Source organism: Jaculus jaculus, chromosome 1 (genome assembly GCF_020740685.1).
Source record: "Jaculus jaculus isolate mJacJac1 chromosome 1, mJacJac1.mat.Y.cur, whole genome shotgun sequence".
Lineage (NCBI taxonomy): Eukaryota > Metazoa > Chordata > Mammalia > Rodentia > Dipodidae > Jaculus > Jaculus jaculus.
This window is the reverse complement of record NC_059102.1, coordinates 315,074,923-315,094,936: the sequence shown is the minus strand read 5'-3', so window position 1 is coordinate 315,094,936 and position 20,014 is coordinate 315,074,923. Positions and strand designations below refer to the sequence as shown.

Below are 20,014 nucleotides of genomic sequence, written 5' to 3'. Positions count from 1 at the left end.
AGTGAGACATGAGCTCACAACCCAACTTTGAAAAGCTAAAATGAAGAACAAATTAGAAACGATCCCCTCACACTACCCCTACCTCTTTCCAAGGACTAGTTCTTTTCTATGTATTTCTGAAATTTTTGCCTGAATGCAGAAGGTTCCCTTACATAGGACAAGCTCTGATCAGTATTTCCATCACTCACATATGACATCTTTTTTTTTTTTTTTTTTTGAGGCAAGCCAAACAGACTGGCCTTTTTTATTTTGTGCGAGAGAATTGGCACACCAGGACCTCCAGTCACTGTAATTGAAGTCCAGATGCGTGCACCACCTAGTGCTCATGTGTGACCTTCTGCATTTGTATCACCTTGTGTCTGGTTTATGTGGGACCAGGAGAACCCTTAGACTTTGCAGGCAAGCGCTTTATCCACTAAGCCATCTCTCCAGCCCTGGAATCTTTCTTACAGAAGATACTTCCTAATTAAGAAGACATAGAAAGGGCTGGAGAGGTGGCTTCGTAGTTAAGATGTATGCCTACAAAGTGAAAGGATCCCAGTTTGATTCTCCAGAAACCATGCAAGCCAGATGCACAAGGGGGCACATGTGTCTGGAGTTCGTTTACAGTGGCTGAAGGCCCTGGTGTGACCATTCTCTCTCGTGTGCTCTCTTTTCCTCTGCCTCTTTCCCTCAAATAAATAAATAAAATATATTTAAAAAAAAAAAGAATGGGCTGGAGGGATGGCTTAGTGGTTAAGGCATTTGCCTACAAAGCCAAAGGACCCAGGTTTGATTCCCCAAGACCCATGTTAGCCAGATGCACAAGAAAGTGCAAGTGTCTGGAGTTATCAGTGGCTGGAAGCCCTGGTGCACCCATTCTCTCTCCCTTTCTCTGTCAAATAAATACACAAAATATTAAAAAAAAAAAAAAGCCGGGCATGGTGGCACACTCCTTTAATACCAGCACTCGGGAAGCAGAGGTAGGAGGATTACCGTGAGTTTGAGGCCACCCTGAGACTACATAGTGAATTCCAGGTCAGCTTGGGCCAGAATGAGAGCCTACCTCAAAAAAAAAAAAAAAAAAAAAAAAAAAAAGCACAGAAAAGACTCCTGGGTAAGATGGTGGTATAGGAAACATGCCAAAGCAACCTAGGGGGAACTAAGCAGACAACAAAGTATGCTCTTTTTAAAAAACTGAAGGTGGAGCTAGAGAGCGCTTAGTGGTTAAGCACTTACCTGTGAAACCTGAGGACCCCCGTTTGAGGCACTATTCCCAGTAACCTCGTAAACCACATGCACAAGGTGGCACATGCATCTGGAGTTTGTTTGCAGTGGCTAGAGGCCTTGGTGCACCCTTCTCTCTCTCTTTGCCTCTTTCTCTGTCACTCTCAAATAAATAAAAATAAATCGAAAGAGCTGGGCGTGGTGGCACACACCTTTTAATCCCAGCACTCGGGAGGCAGAGGGGGGAGGATTGCCGTGAGTTCGAGGCCATCCTGACACTCCATGTGAATTTCAGGTCAGCCTGGGTTACATTGAGACCCTCAAAATAAACAAAACAACAAAAATCAAAAGAAAATGAAGGTGTATAAGAAAGTATCAAGCACAGCATGGAAGTAGAAGAAATCCAGAGAGTCTAGAGACCACAGAAGCAGCTCCAGCAGTGGCATGGGTCCATGCAGCTACCAGGCTCTGCCTGACTCACAGGAGAAATGAGGTGAAGGGATTTTCCACTTACACCAGCCACCTCCTCACAAACGCAAGAAATTTGAAGGGGAAGACAGCAGGAACAAGCTGAACAACTCGTGGAGAAGAGGATCCTGGGGACCAGCTTCACAGCTCTGGTACAACTTCAAGCACCCTCCAACCACCCCCTGCCCCACTATTGACAGCAACCACCAGAGACCTGGGTTACAGAGATCAGCTACAGTGTCTAGCACCAGTAATCAGAACAATTACCCACCAACCCAGCCAGCCTACCTGAGCCCACAGCACATGAAAGAGGGATCAGGGCTTAGTGGTTAAATGCTTGTTTGTGAAGCCTAAGGACCCTAGTTCGAGGCTCAAAGGCCCAGTACCCACATAAGCCAGATGCACAAGGTGGCACATACATCTGGAGTTTGTTTGCAGTGGTTGGAGGCCCTGGTGCACCCATTCTCTCTCTCTCTCTCTCTCTCTCTCTCTCTCTCTCTCTCTCTGCCTCTCTCTCTCTGCCTCTTTCTCTTGCTATCTGTTGCTCTCAAATAAAAAACAAAAGATAAAAATAAAATAATTAAAAAAGAAGGAAATCAGGTGTGGTGCACGCCTTTAATCCCAGCACTCAGGAGGCAGAGGCGGGAAGATCACTGTGAGTTTGAGAACACTCTGAGACTACATAGTGAGTTCCAGGATCATCCTGAGATAGAGTGAAACCCTACCTCGAAAAACCAAAAAGAAAAAAATGAAAGAAAAGAGGGACCAAAGCCATCCCAAGAGGTAACAGGACATACTTAGACCAAGTCAGTACCTGTCAAAAAAAAAAAAAAGCCTGCAGATATATATAGATATAGGCCTGCATTTGAAGTGCTAATTGCACTTTCCATGTCAGGGAAAATTATGATGGGTGGTCGGATTTGCCATTCTTTTTTGTTTGTTTGTTTCAAGATAGGGTCTCACTCTAGCCCAGGCTGACCTGGAAGTTCCTATGTAGTCTTAGAGTGGCCTAGAACTCACAGTGACCCACCACCTCTGCTTCCCAAGTACTGGGATTAAAGGCGTGCACCACACCTGGCTTGAATTTGCCATTTTTTTTCTTTCAAATTTTTATTAACAACTTCCATGATTATAAAAAATATCCCATGGGATGGAGAGATGGTTTAGCTGGTTAAGTGCTTGCCTGTGAAGCCTAAGGACCCTGGTTCAAGGCTCGATTCCCCAGAACCCACATTACCTAGATGCACAAGGGGGTGCACGCATCTGGAGTTTGTTTGTAGTGGCTGGAGGCCCTGGTGTGCCTATTCTCCCTCCCCCCCCCTTTCCCTCTTTCTCTGTCTGTCACTCTCAAACAAAAAAATTTTTTTGAATATCCCATGGTAATACCCTCCCTCCCCCCACTTTCCCCTTTGAAACTCCATTCTCCATCATATCCCCTCCCCATCTCAATCAGTCTCTCTTTTATTTTGATGTCATGATGAATTTGCCATTCTTAAATAAGCTATAGTTTGAGGTTGTCATTTGTTGCTTCCTGATTTATAGTCCTTTGTCTCTTCTGTCATTCATGGGAGCAGGGTCTCACTCAGCCACAGGATGACCTGGAACCCATTACAGATCAGAAATCTCAGCCTCCCAGTTGACAGGATTAAAGGTGTGGACAACACACATCCTTAGGGACTAGGACTTTGTTAGATGATCTGTTTGTTTTAATACCTACTCTTAATAAATACTCTGTGCTGGTTTTCATTGAATGTGTACATTGTTCAGTTAAATTTTAGAATTTGCCTGTATTTTGCTTCACCCAGCCTACTATACTTGCACAGCAGGCAAAACCAATGCCTAGAGTCACTGTTGCTGTTACTCTGAGAGTCATTTTAAAGCCACACTTAGCATCATGAGTTCCTATCCAAAAGATATATAACATTATATTTACACATGTAACAATACTGCAGATAATTACAAAACCCAAGCATCAAATTGCCCAAGGTGCAAAAATCTCTACATTATGATACAAGAAACACAAAAAAATCAAGACAATATAATTCCACCAAAAATTATAAATTCATTAGAAGTGACCTTCGGTGATACTGATTTAGATGAAATGCCTGAGAAAGATTTCAAAAGAATGATCACAACTATGTTAGAAGAAATCAAAGGAATCAAAGAAGACACAGTAAACCAATTTAATAAAATAAGGAGGTCAATACAAGACATGAGTAAGGAAATAGAAATACTAATGAAAAACTAATCAGAAATACTAGGAATGGATCTAGGTATGATGGCACATGCCTTCAATCCTAGCACTGGGGAAGCAGAGGTAAGATCACTGTGAGTTTGAGACTACACAGCAAACTCAAAGTCAGCCTGGGCTAGAGCAAAACCCTACCTCAAAAAGTCCCCTCCCCCTCCAAAAACAGAAAAAGAAATACTAAAAATAAAAAAGTTAAGTCAAATAAAAAATGCTGTAAAAAATTTCACCAATAGAATGGATAGCATGGTGGTTTATGCCTTTAATCCCAGCACTCAGAAGGCAGAGGTAAGAGGATTGCCATGAATTGAAAACCACCCTAAGACTACATAGTGAATTTCAGATCAGCCTGGGCTAGAGTGAGACCTACCTCAAAAAACAAACAAACAGAAAAGGTCACTTTATATTGATTAAAGGAACAACTCAACAGGAAGACATTACAATTCTAAACATATACGCACCTAACAAGGGTGCTTCCCAATTTCAACAAATAAACACTATTAGACTCAAGGTCACAGATAACACCAAGCAGAACTGTAGTGGGTGTCTTCAATACCCCACTTTCGTCACTTGACAGGTGACCCCAACAAAAAATAAACAGACATCTTGATTAAATGAAGTCACAGAACAAATGGATATAACATATCTACAGAACATTCCATCCAAATCTTACAGAATATACATTTTTCTCAACAGCACATGGACCATTCTCTAAAATAGACCATATATTACGAAACAAAGCAAATCTTAGCAAATATAGGAAAACTGAAATAATCCCTTGAACTCTATCTGATCACAATGGGATTAAATTACAAATCAATAGCAAGAAAAGCTATAGAGCATACACAAAATCATGGAAACTAAACAATACACTTCTAAATGATGAATGGGTCAATGAAGAAATCAAAGATTCATAGAAGCAAGTGATAATGAGAACACAACATATCAAAACCTTTGGGACACAATGAAGGCAGTCTTAAAAGGGAAATTTACAGCTTTAAGAGCCTATATTAAGAAATTAGAGGGCTGGATTGCTTAGTGGTTAAGGCATTTGCCTGCAAAGCCAAAGAGCCCTGCTTCAATTCCCCAACCCACGTAAGCCAGATGCACAAGGTGGTGCACGCGTCTGGAGTTCGTTTGCAGTGGCTGGAGGTCCTGGTGCGCCCATTCTCTCTGTCTCTCTTTCTCTCTCTGACTCTCTCAAATAAATAAATGAAGAAAGAAGAAATCAGAAAGGTTACAAGTAAACAATTTAATGCTTCACCTTAAGGCATTGAAAAAAGAACAAGGCAAACCAAAAATCAGTCGACAGGGAGAAATAATAAAGATTAGGGCACATGGCTTAGCGGTTAAGCGCTTGCCTGTGAAGCCTTAAGGACCCCCAGTTCTAGGCTCGGTTCCCCAGGTCCCATGTTAGCCAGATGCACAACAAGGGGGCGCATGCATCTGGAGTTTGTTTGCAGCAGCTGGAAGCCCTGGCATGCCCATTCTCTCTCTCCCCCTCTATCTGTCTTTCTCTCTGTGTCTGTCGCTCTCAAATAAATAAATAAAAAATGGACAAAAAAATATTAAAAAAAAGATTAGGGCAGAAATTAATGAAATAGGAACAAAAATTATAATTAATAATAATAATACACAGAATCAATGAAGCAGAGTTGGTTCTTTTAAAGAACAAGCAAGATTGATATATCCTTAGCAAATCTGATCAGAAGAGAGAAGAGACACAAATTAATAAAATTAGAGATAAGAAAGGCACCATTACAACAGATAACAAAGAAATTCGGAAAATCATAGGGACATACTTTAAGAATATACTTCTCTAAGTTTGAAAACCTGAAAGAACTGGATGATTTCCTAGATTTATATGACCTACCAAAATTAAATCAAGATGAGAGAAACCATTTAAATAACCTGTTTATAATAAGCACAGAGATCCAAGCAGTTAAAAAAAAAAAATCTCCCAACTAAAAAAAAGTCCAGGCCCAGATGGATTCACTGATGAATATTACCAGACCTTCATAGAACTGACACCAATGCTTCTTAAACTTTTCCATAAAATAGGAAAGGAAGGAATACTACCAAAATCGTATGAAGTCAGCATCACTCTGATACCCAAACCAGGCAAAGACAGAACAACAAAAAATTACAGATCAATCTCCAAAATGAACATAGATACAAAAATTTTAAGCAAAATATTGACAAACAGAATACAAGAATATATCAAAAAGATCATACACTCTGACTAAGCAGGCTTTATCCCAGAGATGTAGGGAAACTGACAAATGTAATACACTATATAAATGAACTGAAGGACAAAAATCACATGATCGTCAATAGATGGAGAAAAGGCATTTCACAAAATCCAACATCACTTCATGATAAAAGTCCTAGAGAACCTGGGAATAGAAGGAACATCTCAACAAAATAAAGACTATTTATGATAAACCTACAGCCAACATAATACTAAATGGGGAAAAACTTGAAGCTTTTCCACTAAAATTAGGAACAAGACAAAGGTGTTCACTCTCCCCACTTTTATTTAGTATAGTACTAGAAGTCTTAGCTTTAGCAATAAGACAAGAGACACTCATAAAAAGGATACAAATTGGGGCTGGAGAGACAGGTTAGCGGTTAAGCGCTTGCCTATGAAGCCTGAGGACCTCAATTTGAGGTTTCATTCCCCAGGACCCACGTTAGCCAGATGCACAAGGGGGCACACGTGTCTGGAGTTCATTTGCAGTGTCTGGAGGCCCTGGCACGTCCATTACCCCCCCCCCCCATCTGCCTCTTTCTCTTTCTCTCTGTCACTCTCAAATAAATAAATAATTTTTTAAAAAGGATACAAATTGGAAAGGAAGAGATCTAATTTTTATTATCTGTATATGATATGATTCCATACATAAAGGACTCCAAAGACCCTACCAGCAAACTGTTAGAGCTGATAAACACTTTTAGCAATGTAGCAGGATACAAAATAAATACACAGAAATCAGTACCTTTCTAATAACAAACATGCAGAGGAACTCAGGGAATCACTCCCATTCATAATTACCTCAAAAATAATAATAAGTACCTTGGAATAAACCTAACCAAGGAAGTGAAGGATCTCTACAATAAAAACTTTGAAACACGCAAGTGAAAAATTGCAGAAGACACCAGGAAATGGAAAGACATCCATTGTTCTTGGATTGGAAGAACCAATATTGTGAAAATGTCAATCTTACCAAAAGCAATCTACACATTTAATGCAATCCCCATTAAAATCCCAATGGCATTATTCTTGGAAAGAGAACAATCCTAAAATTCATCTAGAAGCACAAAAAACCTTGAATAGCCAAAACAATTTTGAGCAACAAAAGCAAGGCTGGCAGTATCACCATACCTGATTTTAAGCTATACTACAAAGCCATGGTAACAAAAACAGCATGGTACTGACACAAAAACAGTCTTGTAGATCAATGGAACAGAATAGAGGACTCAGATGGAAATCCAGGCAGCTACAGCCATCTAATTTTTGACGAAAATGCCAAAAATATATATTGGAGAAAACCTCTTTAACAAATGGTGCTGGGAACAATGTATACCTGTATGCAGAAGGATAAATAGATCCTTACCTCTTGCCATGCACAAGAATCAAGTCCAAATGGATCAAAGCTGAAAATATCAGACTTGAAACTTTGAAATTGGTAGAGAAGAAAGTAGGGGAAGCCCTTCAACATAATGGCATAGGCAACGACTTGCTGAAAATAACACCAGTTGCTCAAGAAACAAAACCACTAACCAACCACTGGGATGAAAACATCTATTGTATAGTACAGGACACTGTGAACAGAGCAAAGAGGCAACTTACAGAATGGGAGAAAAATATTGCCAGCTATCCATCTGACAGGATTAATATCTAGGATATACAAAAAACCCAAAACTAAATTTCAAAAAGTCACACAACCAGATTGAAAAAAGGTATAGGAAGTCAGGCGTGGTGGTGCACACCTTTAATCCCAGCACTTGGGAGGCACAGGTAGGATCACCCTGAGTTCAAGGCAAGCCTGAGACTACATAATGAATTCCAGGTCAGCCTGGGCTAGAGTAAGACCCTACCTCGAAAAAAGAAAAAAAAAAAAGACCTATGGGGGCTGGAGGGATGGCTCAGTGGTTAAGGTGTTATCCTGCAAAGCCAAAGGAACCTAGGTTCAATTCCCCAGGGCCCAAGTAAGCCACATGCACAAGGTGACGCATGAGTCTGGAGTTCATTTGCAGTGGCTAGAGGCCCTGGCACACCCATTCTCTGTCTCTCTAATAAATGAATAAAAATAAATTCATTAAAAAAAAAATTTTAATGGGCTATGGGAGCTGGGTATGGTAGTGCATGCCTTCAATCCCAGCACTCGGGAGGCAGAGGTAGGAGATCACCATGAGTTCGAAGCCACCCTAAGACTATGTAGTGAATTCCAGGTCAGCCTGGGCTAGAGTGAGACCCTACCATGAAGGAAAAAAGGGGCGGGGGGGGGGGGTGCTATGTAACTAAATAGAGTTCTGAATGGGCTGGAGAGATGCTTAGTGGTTAAGCGCTTGCCTGTGAAGCCTAAGAATCCTGGTTCGAGGCTTGGTTCCCCAGGTCCCAGGTTAGCCAGATGCACAAGGGGGCGCATGCGTCTGGAGTTCGTTTGCAGAAGCTGGAAGCCCTGGTACGCCCATTCTCTCTCTTTCCCTCTATCTGTCTTTCTCTCTGTGTCTTTCGCTCTCAAATAAATAATAAAAATGAACAAAAAAATAAGAGTTCTCAAAAGAAGAAATACATATGGCATATAAATATCTACTAAAATGTTCTACATCCTTAGCCATCAGGGAAATACTTTCAGATTTGATCCCATTCCTGTTAGAATGGCTATCATGGAGCCACGCAGAGCCCTGGGAGGGGCGCAGCATCTGGTGTCACAGGCAGCAGGGCCAGGGCTGCAGGAGGGGCGTTCAGGCAGACAAAGCAGCTAATGAATGGGCATGCCCGCAGTGTCATCCACAGCCTGCGGGCCCGCAATGTGTCGAGCCAACACCTTAGGAAGTATAGAAGGATCATGTGTGGGCAGTCAGCATGGTGGGTCTCCTGTCTGAGACCAGAAGCAAATCTTTGCTCCACACACTGGTGTCCACACTGAGAAGCATTGATTAGGAGCACCACTGAAGAGAATACTCTGTGTCCTGTGACAGGGTGCCCATGTGCATTGCACACTTTGTTTCCAGTACATTCGTGATCAGCCATATGAATAAAAACACTTCAAAGATGGTATTATTATGAAAAACTGAAGGAATCTGCATCTGGGGCACCAGTGAGCATTTGGGGCAATTTTATTGTGGTTTGTATGTATGTAAGTAGAAGAACAGATTAATGGGGGTGAAAAGTCCCAAAGTGAGGTCAGGGGAAGAGATCGAGTAAAGGAAAGGTGGAGGGAGGGCTAATCAAAATCTAAGAGGATATAAATAAATCAGATGGAATCCTACTTTTTTGGACAATGGAATAGTCAGGAGCCATAGATTGTTGCTAGAAAATTCTCAGTGCCAGGGATGGGATACCTTCCAGTGAGTTGTTGGCCAGGGAGGTCCCTGATGGCGCCCCTCCCCCCCCAACCAAATCATAGGCCGTTGCTGAGGCCTTTGGATTCCCACCAGGAATAGATGGTAAGACTCTATTGCTGAAGACTCCACATACTTGGGCTGCAAAGCCACTGAGAAATCCTGCTGGAACTGAACTGATAACCTCCTCCATGTAGATCAGCTGCCAGAAAGCTGGAAGAAGCCATTCTGCATGCAGTTCAATGGGAGAAAGAAATCACCAGTGAAGATACTCAACAGAGGACACTGAAAGCCTTATATTTGGCCAGCAATGCCAAATGAGCCAATGGGTGCAACGTCTATCATCGTGGGAACCAACTGCCCTCTAATTGGACTGGAGGCCCGCTCCATGGGAGGGAATACATCCCTGTTATTGAAAACTTAAAACAGGGGTAGTCATGAGCCCTAGGGGTGTAATGTCTGCAGCTGTCTGGCTAAACATATATACTAGGCTTATCAAACTGCCCAGTAAGCACTTCTCTTAATGTTCATACCCTTATATTAATGCTACTCTCACTTTTGGTAGAGAATCTTCACTCTTCAAATGGCAGTGACCTTGGGATGACTCAGAAGGTATCATGGTGCTGGAAAAGAAGTGACTAGAGTGCTCAGTACTGCAATATCTCAATCACACCTTCCAAGGCTCAGGGTCTGATGTGGAAGAGGTGGTGGAAAGAATGTAAGAGCCAAAGGAAGGGTAGGACTCCTTACAAAGTGCTCCCTCCAGACATAAAATGGCCTAGATATCTAAGACCTCATTGTGCCTGACACTACCTACACAAGACCATCATAAAAGGAGGAAAAGATCATGACATCAAAATAAAAGAGAGAATGATTGAGATGGGGAGGGGATATGATGGAGAATGGAGTTTCAAAGGGGAAAGTGGGGGGAGGGAGGGTATTACCATGGGATATTTTTTATAATCATGGAAGATTGATGATTTTATAATCATTTGTTATGATTTTATATGATTTTATAATCATTTGTTAATAAAAATTTGAAAAACAAAAAAGAATGGCTCTCATCAACAAGACAATAAATGTTGGTGAAGGTGTGGATAAAGAGGAACCCTTCTACACTGTTGATGGGAATGTAATATGGTACAGCCCTTGTAGAAATCAGTGTGGAGGTTCCTGAGACAGGTAAAAATAGATTTTGCCATATGACCCAGCTATAGTACTCCTAGACATATATGCCAAGGACTCATTGAATTACCTTACAGACACTTGCTCAACCATGTTTTTTACTGCTCTATTCACAATAGCTAGGAAATGGAACCAGCCTAAATGTCCCTCAACTAATGAATGGATAATGAAGATGTGGTGTAATTATACAATGGAGTTCTATTCACCAGTAAGGAAAAATGAAACTGGGCTTGAGAGATAGCATAGTGGTTAAGGCACATGCCTGTGAAGCCTAAGGACCCAGGCTTGATTCTCCAGGTTCCACGTAAACCAGATGCACAATGGTGGCACCAGTATCTGGAGTTCATTTTCAGGGGCCAGTGACCCTGGCATGCCTATTCTCCCCCCCTCCCTGCCACCCCATCTCTAATGAACTAACTAAATAATAAAATCTTTAACAAAAGAAAATTATGAAATTTGCAGGGAAATAGGTGGATCTGGAAAGGACTAAGTGAGGTAACCCAGGCCCAGAAAGCCAAATGTCACAGAGTCTCTCTCTTATGTGGATCCTAGCTACAAAATGTTCAGACTTGTGTGTGAGTTGCAGTAAAAACAATCGTAGCAGAGGCCAGTAAGCTAGAAAGGGCTGTAAGGGAAGGGGGAGAAGAGTGGACTTAAGGGGATGGTATGTATATATGTGTGTGCATGTGTGTGTGTGTGTGTGTGTGTGTGCATGTGCATATATATATGTAAGTAAATAAACAGATTACTGGGAGTGGAATGGCCTAAGTGAGATCATGGGAAGAGCCTGAGTAAAAGAAGGGTGGGGCAGGGTTAATCAAAATTCAGGATATTGTGAATAAGTAATATGATAACCTACTTTTTTGGATAACAGCACACCCAGAAGCCATAGACTGTTGCTAGAAAAATTTCAGTACCAGGGATGGTATCCCAATCCAGTGAGTTGTTGACCAGGGAGGTCCCTGATACCCCCAAAACATCACAGGCCATTGCGGAGGCTCTTGGTTTCCCACCAGGAATAGATGGTAAGACCCTATTGCTGAAGACTCCACATGCCTGGATTGCACGATCACTGAGAAATCAAGCTGGGGCTGAGCTGAAAATCTCCTCCCTGTAGACCAACTGACAGAAAGCTGGAAAAAGCTGCACAGCATGCAACCCTATGGGAGAGAGAAGTTATCAGTGGAGATAAACAACAATGGACACTGCAAGCCTTAAGTTTTGTCAGCTAGGCCAAATGAGCCAATGGATGCAATAGTGGTATGTCTGTTATGGGGGAAACCAACCATTCTGTAATTGGACTGGAGGCCCGCTCCAAGGGAGGGAATTGCATACCTGGTACTGAAAACCTATGATGAGATAGTCATGAGCCCTACTAGGGGTATAACACTTGCTGGTATCTGGCTATGTGTACCTATTATGCTCACCAAACTGCCCTGTAAGCACTTTACTTAACGTTCATACCCATATATTAATGCTACTCTCACTTTTGGTTAGAGAGGTTTCTCCTTTCAGTGGACATTGACCACTGGGATGACTCAAAAGGCACCACAGTGCTGAGAAGAACTGATGGAAGGAAGAGTGTTTAGCACTGAAATATCTCTATCACACCTTCCAAGGCTTAGGATCCATTGCAGAAGAGGCGGCAGGAAGAATGTAAGAGCCAAAGGAAGGTAGGCCTCCTTACAATGCGATTGTTCAGACAGAAACTGGCCTCAATATCCATGACTTCACAGTGCCTAGCACTACCTTCACAAGACCCTCTTAATAGAAAGAAAAGATGATGATATCAAAATAAAAGAGAGACTAATGGAGAGAAGGAGGGGATATGATGGAGTATGGATTTGTGAAGAAGAAAGTGGGGTAGGGGAGGTAGTTATCATGGTTTACTGTCTGTAAGTATGGAAGCTTTCAATAAAAATAAATAAATAAATAAGGCATCCAATTAGGGGAGGAAAAAGGCAGCACAGAAATTCACTGAACACTTGGTTCATCCTATACTCTAACATATGACCTAGTATTAATTACAAAGTAATAAAATACAGTTTCCATAAAGGTAAGTCCCAGAGACTAAACCTGCCTTTTCAATAACAATCAAAGAACTTTGCAGTAGGGCTGGAGAGGATGGCTCTTCTTTGCAAAGTGCACAGAATGGTGCATGCATATGGAATTCATTTGCAGTGGCTAGAGACTCTGGCATGTCCCTTTTCTCTGTCTCTCCTCTTTGATTGCAAAAATAAATAAATAAATAAATAAATAAATGGCAATATTTAGGGCTGTAGAGATGGCTTAGTGGTTAAGATGCTTGCCTGTGAAGCCAAAGGACCCAAGTTCAATTCCCCAGTATCCACATAAGCCAGATGCATAAGGTGGCAAATGCATCTGGAGTCTGTAGTGGCTAGAAGCCCTTACATGTCCATTCTCTCTCTACCTGCTGCTTTCTTTCTCAAAACATTTTAAAAAGTGATAACTTCATCTTAAAATATACTTTTTAAAAGAGCTTTGCATTAATAACACACAGTGCCAATCACCTAGAAGTTCTTTATATTTTTCCTCAAGTATACATCACTAGAATTCTTGAACTTCCTCACCACATGTCTGCTTTTCCTTGGGGTCTGGTGTCACTGACTTCCGGCGCTTACGCTGGCTCCCAAGTGTGGTTCTCCCTCGGGCTGGCCGCTTGCTACACATCTGGGGACCCGAAGTAGGGCAGCACACCACAGGATAATGGGGAGGCACTGATAAGACAAAATGGGGAACATAGTAGGGTGAAAGCAGAACTATGAATACTTGTAATATTTAAATTATTTAGATATCACTAAAAGCAGTATCAACAATATACATTAAGAGCTGAGGGTGTGGCACAGTGGTCAAGTGTTACCATAGCATTTATGAGGACCTGAATTGGGTTCCCAGCACTAAAAATTAAATACAGAAGCATTGGGTGTGATGGTACAACTCTGTTATCCTAGTACTCTGGTGGTAGAGGGCAGCCTGGATTACACTGAGAATTCCAGACTACCCTAAGATACATATCAGTATATTATTTCAAAACACAAACAGAGGGCTGGAGAGATGGCTTAGCAGTGAAGCACTTGCCTGTGAAGCCTAAGGACCCTGGTTCGAGGCTCGATTCCCCAGGACCCACGTTAGCCAGATGCACAAGGGGGTGCATGCGTCTGGAGTTCGTTTGCAGTGGCTGGAGGCCCTGGAGCGCCCATTCTCTCTCTCTATCTCCCCCTCTCTTTCTGCCTCTTTCTCTCTGTCTGTTGCTCTCAAATAAATAAATAAAAATAAGCAAATTAAAAAAAAAAAACACAAACAGAAAACCTAAGGTAATGTGACCTGAAAGAAAGACATTATGTGAAGTCAATCACAGCACCCAAATGAAGCAATAACACATCCTATGACTTACTCATTTATTATTTTTTCGAGGTAGGGTCTCCCTCTAGTCTAGTCTGGGTGATCTAGAATTCACTGCGTAGTCTCCCAGTCTGACCTTGAACTCACAGCAATCCTCCTACCTCTGCTTTCTAAGTGCTGGAATTAAAGGTGTGCACCACCACGCCTTGCCCCTGATTTATTTTCATGGGAAGATGTGGGGGACACTGCATCCTTCAATTGGTGTTGGCAAAACCAGAAATATGAGATTACTGGTCTTTTACTTACGGAAATTAGGAAAAACTTCTTACCTGTTTTAGAGGGCTGGGGAGGCCTCGGGTCTGGATCACTGAGGGCTCTGGGGGTCACATAGCGAATTGATGTCTCCTCCAGATACTTGTCTACAAGATCAGGGCACACTGCAGGGGGAGAAGGAGTCACTCAAGCAACAACACCCCTACCTTCTCCCAATGGGCATCAAAATTTATTCACCTACGTATTCCCCAGGGTCAAGGCCTCCTCCCTCTTAAGATTCCTAGGCTGCTCACTCCTGGCCTCCCATGCTTCTTGTCTGATTCAAGTGTCCCCGGACCACAATAAACCCTCACCAGCCCGTCTCCGCTTGAGGGTGACATAGGGCAGAAGGTCATGGCGAGTGATGATGCGCAGCAGCTGCAGCACCTGTCGAAAGTTACTCTCGTCACAGCGTCCCTGGCGCTCCAGTGCCAGTAAGAAGTCCCGTCCATTTCGGATGAGTCCACGTTCATGGTCGTCAATAACATCAACAAAGAGGAAGGAAAGCACACGAACATCTCTGTGTGTCAGGTGGGTGCCCACGATGTCAAACATGCGGTGCAGGCTGTACAGCCCGTGCTCCTGCTCACCATGCTCTTCTGGCCACACCTGGCTTGCCCGCCGCTTTAGGCCCGCCATGCTGGGGCCTCAGGAACACAATGTTTTCCAGAATCTCTGCTCAGTAGCTGCAATCCCCAGGGTACTGTAAGACAGTACAAGAGCCCATGATTCACTCAAGGCAGGAGCCCTAGGGGAGTAACGCCTGCTCTTATCTGGCTAACTGCACATATTATGTCCACGAAACTGCTTTGTAAGCACTTTTCTTAATGTTTCTACCCATATATTAATGCTACTCTCACTTTTTCTTTTTTGGGGGTCGCAGGGTGACCTCAAAATAAAGACAATCCTTACCTCCACCTCCGAAGGGCTGGGATTAAAGGCGTGTGCCACCGCACCCGGCAACTCTCACTTTAGGTTAGAGAAGCTTCTCTTTTCAAACAGCTGTGACCACTGAGATGACAAAAGTCACCACAGCTGGGTGCGGTGGCACACGCCTTCAATCCCAGCACTCGGGAGACAGAGGTAGGAGAATCACCATGAGTTCTAGGCCACCCTGAGACTACACAGAGAATTCCAGGTCAGCCTGGGCTAGAGTCAAACGCTACCTCAACAAACAAACAAACAAAAGAAAATGAAAAAGTCACCATAGTGCTAAGAAGAAGTGACAGTGGAGTGTTCAGCACCGAGACATCTCTATCACATCCTCCAAAACTCAGGGTTCATTGTGGAAGAGGGGATGGAAAGAATATAAGAGCCAAAGGAAGGGTGGGACTTCTTACAATACCATCTTCCAGACACAAAATGGCCTGGATATCCATGACCTAGCAGTGCTTAGCACACCTACAAAAGATCTTCAAAATAGAAGGAAAGGAGGATGACATCAAAATAAAAGATACTAGGGCTGGAGGGATGGCTTAGCAGTTAAGGAGTTTGCCTGCAAAGCCAAAGGACCCAGGTTTGATTCCCCAGAACCCACGTTAGCCAGATGCACAAGGGGGCGCATGCATCTGGAGTTTGTTTGCAGTGACTGGAGGCCATGGTGTGCGGGCGCGGGCCCCTCTCTGCCAAATAAATAAATAAATAAAAATAAAATATTTTAAAAAGAGACTAATTGAGAGGGGGAGGGATATGATGGAGGGTGGATTTGTGAGGGGGGAGGGAATTATCATTAATTATGGAAGCTGTCAATAAGAATTTTTGTTTTTGTTTTGTTTTTCTAAGGTAGGGTCTCACTCTAGCCCAGGCTGACCTGGAATTCACTATGGAGTCTCAGGGTGGCCTCAAACTCACGGTGATCCTCCTACCTCTGCCTCCTGAGTGCTGGGATTAATGGCGTGCACCACCACACCCGGCAATAAGAAAATTTTTAAGGGGCTGGAAAGGTTAGGGCATTTGCCTGCAAAGCCAGAGGATCCCAGTTTGATTCTCCAGGACCCACTTAAGCCAGATGCACAAGGGGGCATATGCATCTGGAGTTTGTTTGCAGTGGCTAGAGACCCTGGTGTGCCCATTCTCTCTCTCTTTCTTTCTCTCAAATAAATAAAATAAAATAGTACTGGAAGTCTTAGCCATAGCAATAAGGTAAGAGACACACATAAAAGAGATACAAATTGGAAAGGCAGAGATCAAATTATCATTAGCAGATGACTTGATTCTATACAAAAAGGACCCTAAAGACTCTACCAGCAAACTATTAGAGCTGATAAACACCTATAGCCATGTAACAGGATACAAAATAAACACACAGAAATCAATAGCTTTCCTATATGCTAACAACAAACACACAGAGGATGAAATCAGAGAATAACTCCCATTCACAACTACATTAAAAAAAAAAACTTAGCAAAGGGGAAAGTGCGGGTGGGGGGGAAGTATTACCATGGAATATTTTTTATAATTATGGAAAATGGTAATAAAAATTGTGAAAAGAAAAAAAAATGAAAAAAAAAACTTAGTACCTTGAAACAAACCTAGCTAAGGAAGTGAAAGATCTCTACAACGAAAACTTTAAAAACACTCAAAGGAGAAATTGCAGAACACACTATGAAATGGAAAGACATCCCTTGTTCTTGGAACGAAGAACCAATACTGTGAAAATTGCAATCTTACCAAAAGCAATCTACACATTTAATGCAATCCCCATTAAAATTCCAATGGCATTCTTCACAGAAATAGAAAAAAAAATCCAAAAATTCACTTGGAAGCACAAAAAACCTCGAATATCTAAAACAATTTTGAGCAACAAAAATAAGGCTGGTGGTATCACCATACCTGGTTTTAACCTATACTACAGAGCTACAGTAACAAAAACAGCATAGTACTGGCATTAAAACAGACATGTAGATCAATGGAACAAAACAAAGGACTCTGATGTAAGTCTGGGTAGCTATAGCCACTTGATATTTGACAAAAATGCCAAAAATACTCATTGGAGAAAAGACAGCCTCTTCAGCAAATGGTGCTGGGAAAACTGGATATGTATCTGAAGAAGGATGAAAATAGATCCTTATCTCTCTCCATGCACAAGATTTAAGTTCAAATGGATCAAAGACCTTAATATCAGACCTGAAACTCTGAAACTGCTAGAGGAAAAATTAGGCATTGGTCTTGGCAATGACATTCTGAATATAACCCCAATTGCTCAGGCAATAAAACCACAGGTTAACCACTGGGACCTCATGGAAATACAAAGCTTTTGTACAGCAAAAGACACTGAATAGAGCAAAGAGGACCTATAAAATGGGAGAAAATCTTTGCCAGCTATACATCTGATAGAGGATTAATATCTAGGACATACAGAGAAGTCCAAAAATTCAATAATAAGAAATCAAATAACCCAATTAAAAAATGGGCTATGGAACTAAACAGATTTCTCAAAAGAAGAAACACAGATGGCATATAAACATCTAAAAATATGTTCTACATCCTTAGTCATCAGAGAAATGCAGATTAAAATTACAATGAGATTCCATCTCATTCCTATCAGACTGGCTACCATCATGAAAACAAATGACCATAAATGCTGGTGAGGATGCAGAAAAAGAGGAACCCTTTTACATTGTTGGTGGACAATCCGGTCTAGCCATTGTGGAAATCCGTGTGGCAATTCCTGAGACAGAAAAATAGATCTACCACTCCTAAGCATATAACCTAAGGACTCGTCTCACTACCTTAGAGATACGTGCTCAACAATGCTTACAGCTGCTCTATTCACAATAGCTAGGAAATGGAACCAGTCTAGATGTCCCTCAACTGATGAGTGGATAATGAAGATGTGGCACATTTACACAATGGAGTTCTACTCAGTGGTAAATAAAAATGAAGTTATGAAATTTGAAGCAAAGATGGATCTGGAAAGGATTATACTAAGTGAGGTAACCCAGGAACAGAAAGCCAAATGTTGCATGTTCTCTCTCATATGTGGATCCTAGCCACAGATGATTGGACTTCTGTGTGGGTAGGAAGAAAACTCAATAGCAGAGGCCAGTCAGCTAGAAAGGAGATATAAAGGAAATAGAAAGGGGGGGGGGACTTAATAGGATGGTATTGCATATATATAAGTAGAAGAACAGATTAATGGGGGTGAAAAGGCCTAAGTAAGGTCAGGGGAAGAAATTGAGTAAAGAAAAGGTGGAGGGAGGGCTAATCAAAATCCAAGAGGGGGGCTGGAGAGATGGCTTAGCGGTTAAGCACTTGCCTGTGAAACCTAAGGACCCCGGTTCGAGGCCCGATTTCCCAGGACCCATGTTAGTCAGATGCACAAGGGGCACATGCATCTGGAGTTCGTTTGAAGTGGCTAGAGGCCCTGGCGTGCCCATTCTCTCTCTCTCTCCCCCCCTCCCTCCCTCCACACCTACCTCCCTCCCTCTCTCTCTCTCTCTCTCTCTCTCTCTCTCTCTCTCTCTCTCTCTCTGCCTCTTTCTCTCTGTTGCTCTCAAATAAATAAATAAATAAAATAAACAAAAAAAATCCAAGAGGATATAAATAAGTCATATAAAAACCAACTTTTTTAGACAATTGAACACACAGGAGCCATAGACTGTTACTAGAAAATTTTCAGTGCCAGGGATGGGATACCTTCCAGTGGGTTGTTGGCCAGAGAGGTCCCTGATGCCCCCAAAACATTATAGGCCATTGTCAAGGCCCTTGGTTTCCCACCAGGAATAGATGGTAAGAACCTATTGCTGAAGACTCCACATACTTGGGCTGCAAAGCCATTGAGAAATCCTTCTGGAACTGAGCTGATAACCTCCTCCATGTAGACCAGCTGACAGAAAGCTGGAAGAAGCCATTCTGCATGAGTTCAATGGGAGAAAGAGAAATCACCAGTGAAGATACTCAACAGTGGACAATGCAAGCCTTATATTTGGCCAGCTAGGCCAAATGTGCCAACAGATACAATAGTGGCATGTCTGTTATGGAGGAAACCAACTGCCCTCTAATGTGACTGGAGGCCCGCTCCGTGGGAGGAAATACATGCCTGATACTGAAAGCCTACAACAGGGGTAGTCATGAGCCCTAGGGGTGTAATGTCTGCAGCTGTCTAGCTAAATGTATATACTATGCTCACCAAACTGCCCAGTAAGTACTTTCTTAATGTCCATACCCATATATTAATGCTACTTTCACTTCTGGTTAGAGAACCTTCTCTTTTTCGATGGCAGTGTTCTTGGGATGACTCAGAAGGCACCATGGTGCTGAGAAGTGACAAAGGAGTACTCAGCACTGAAATCTCTCTGTCACACCTTCCAAGGCTCAGGGTCCATTGCAGAAGAGGTGGCAGAAAGAATGTAAGAGCCGAAGAAAGGGTAGGACTCCTTACAACGTGCTCCTCCAGACACAATATGGCCTGGATATCCATGACCTCACAGTGCCTGATACTATGTACACAAGACTATCATAATAGCAAGAAAAGATCATGACATCAAAATAAAAGAGATTGAGAGGGAGAGGGGATATGATGGATACTGGAGTTTCAAACGGGAAAGTGGGGTAGGAAGGAAATTACCATGGGATAATGCTTACAATCATAGAAGTTGCTAATAAAAAATAAAACTAGCCAGACGTGGTAGTGCACGCCTTTAATCCCAGCACTCTGGAGGC

At 42.4% G+C, this 20,014-nt stretch overlaps 1 protein-coding gene across 3 annotated transcripts in view; it reads right to left on the bottom strand.

Moving 5' to 3' along the window:
• Dedd (death effector domain containing) overlaps nt 1-20,014 on the bottom strand; it is a 40,705-nt gene that overhangs the window by 1,601 nt on the left and 19,090 nt on the right. For all 3 annotated transcript variants that reach the window (XM_004671131.2, XM_045151406.1, XM_045151407.1), the window contains exons 3-5: nt 14,665-15,053; nt 14,368-14,475; nt 13,267-13,413 (exon numbers count right to left, since the gene is read on the bottom strand). In XM_004671131.2, the coding sequence (XP_004671188.1) occupies nt 13,267-13,413; nt 14,368-14,475; nt 14,665-14,989 (580 nt within the window). In that variant the 5' untranslated portion in view covers nt 14,990-15,053. The remainder of the gene's footprint in view (nt 1-13,266; nt 13,414-14,367; nt 14,476-14,664; nt 15,054-20,014) is intronic.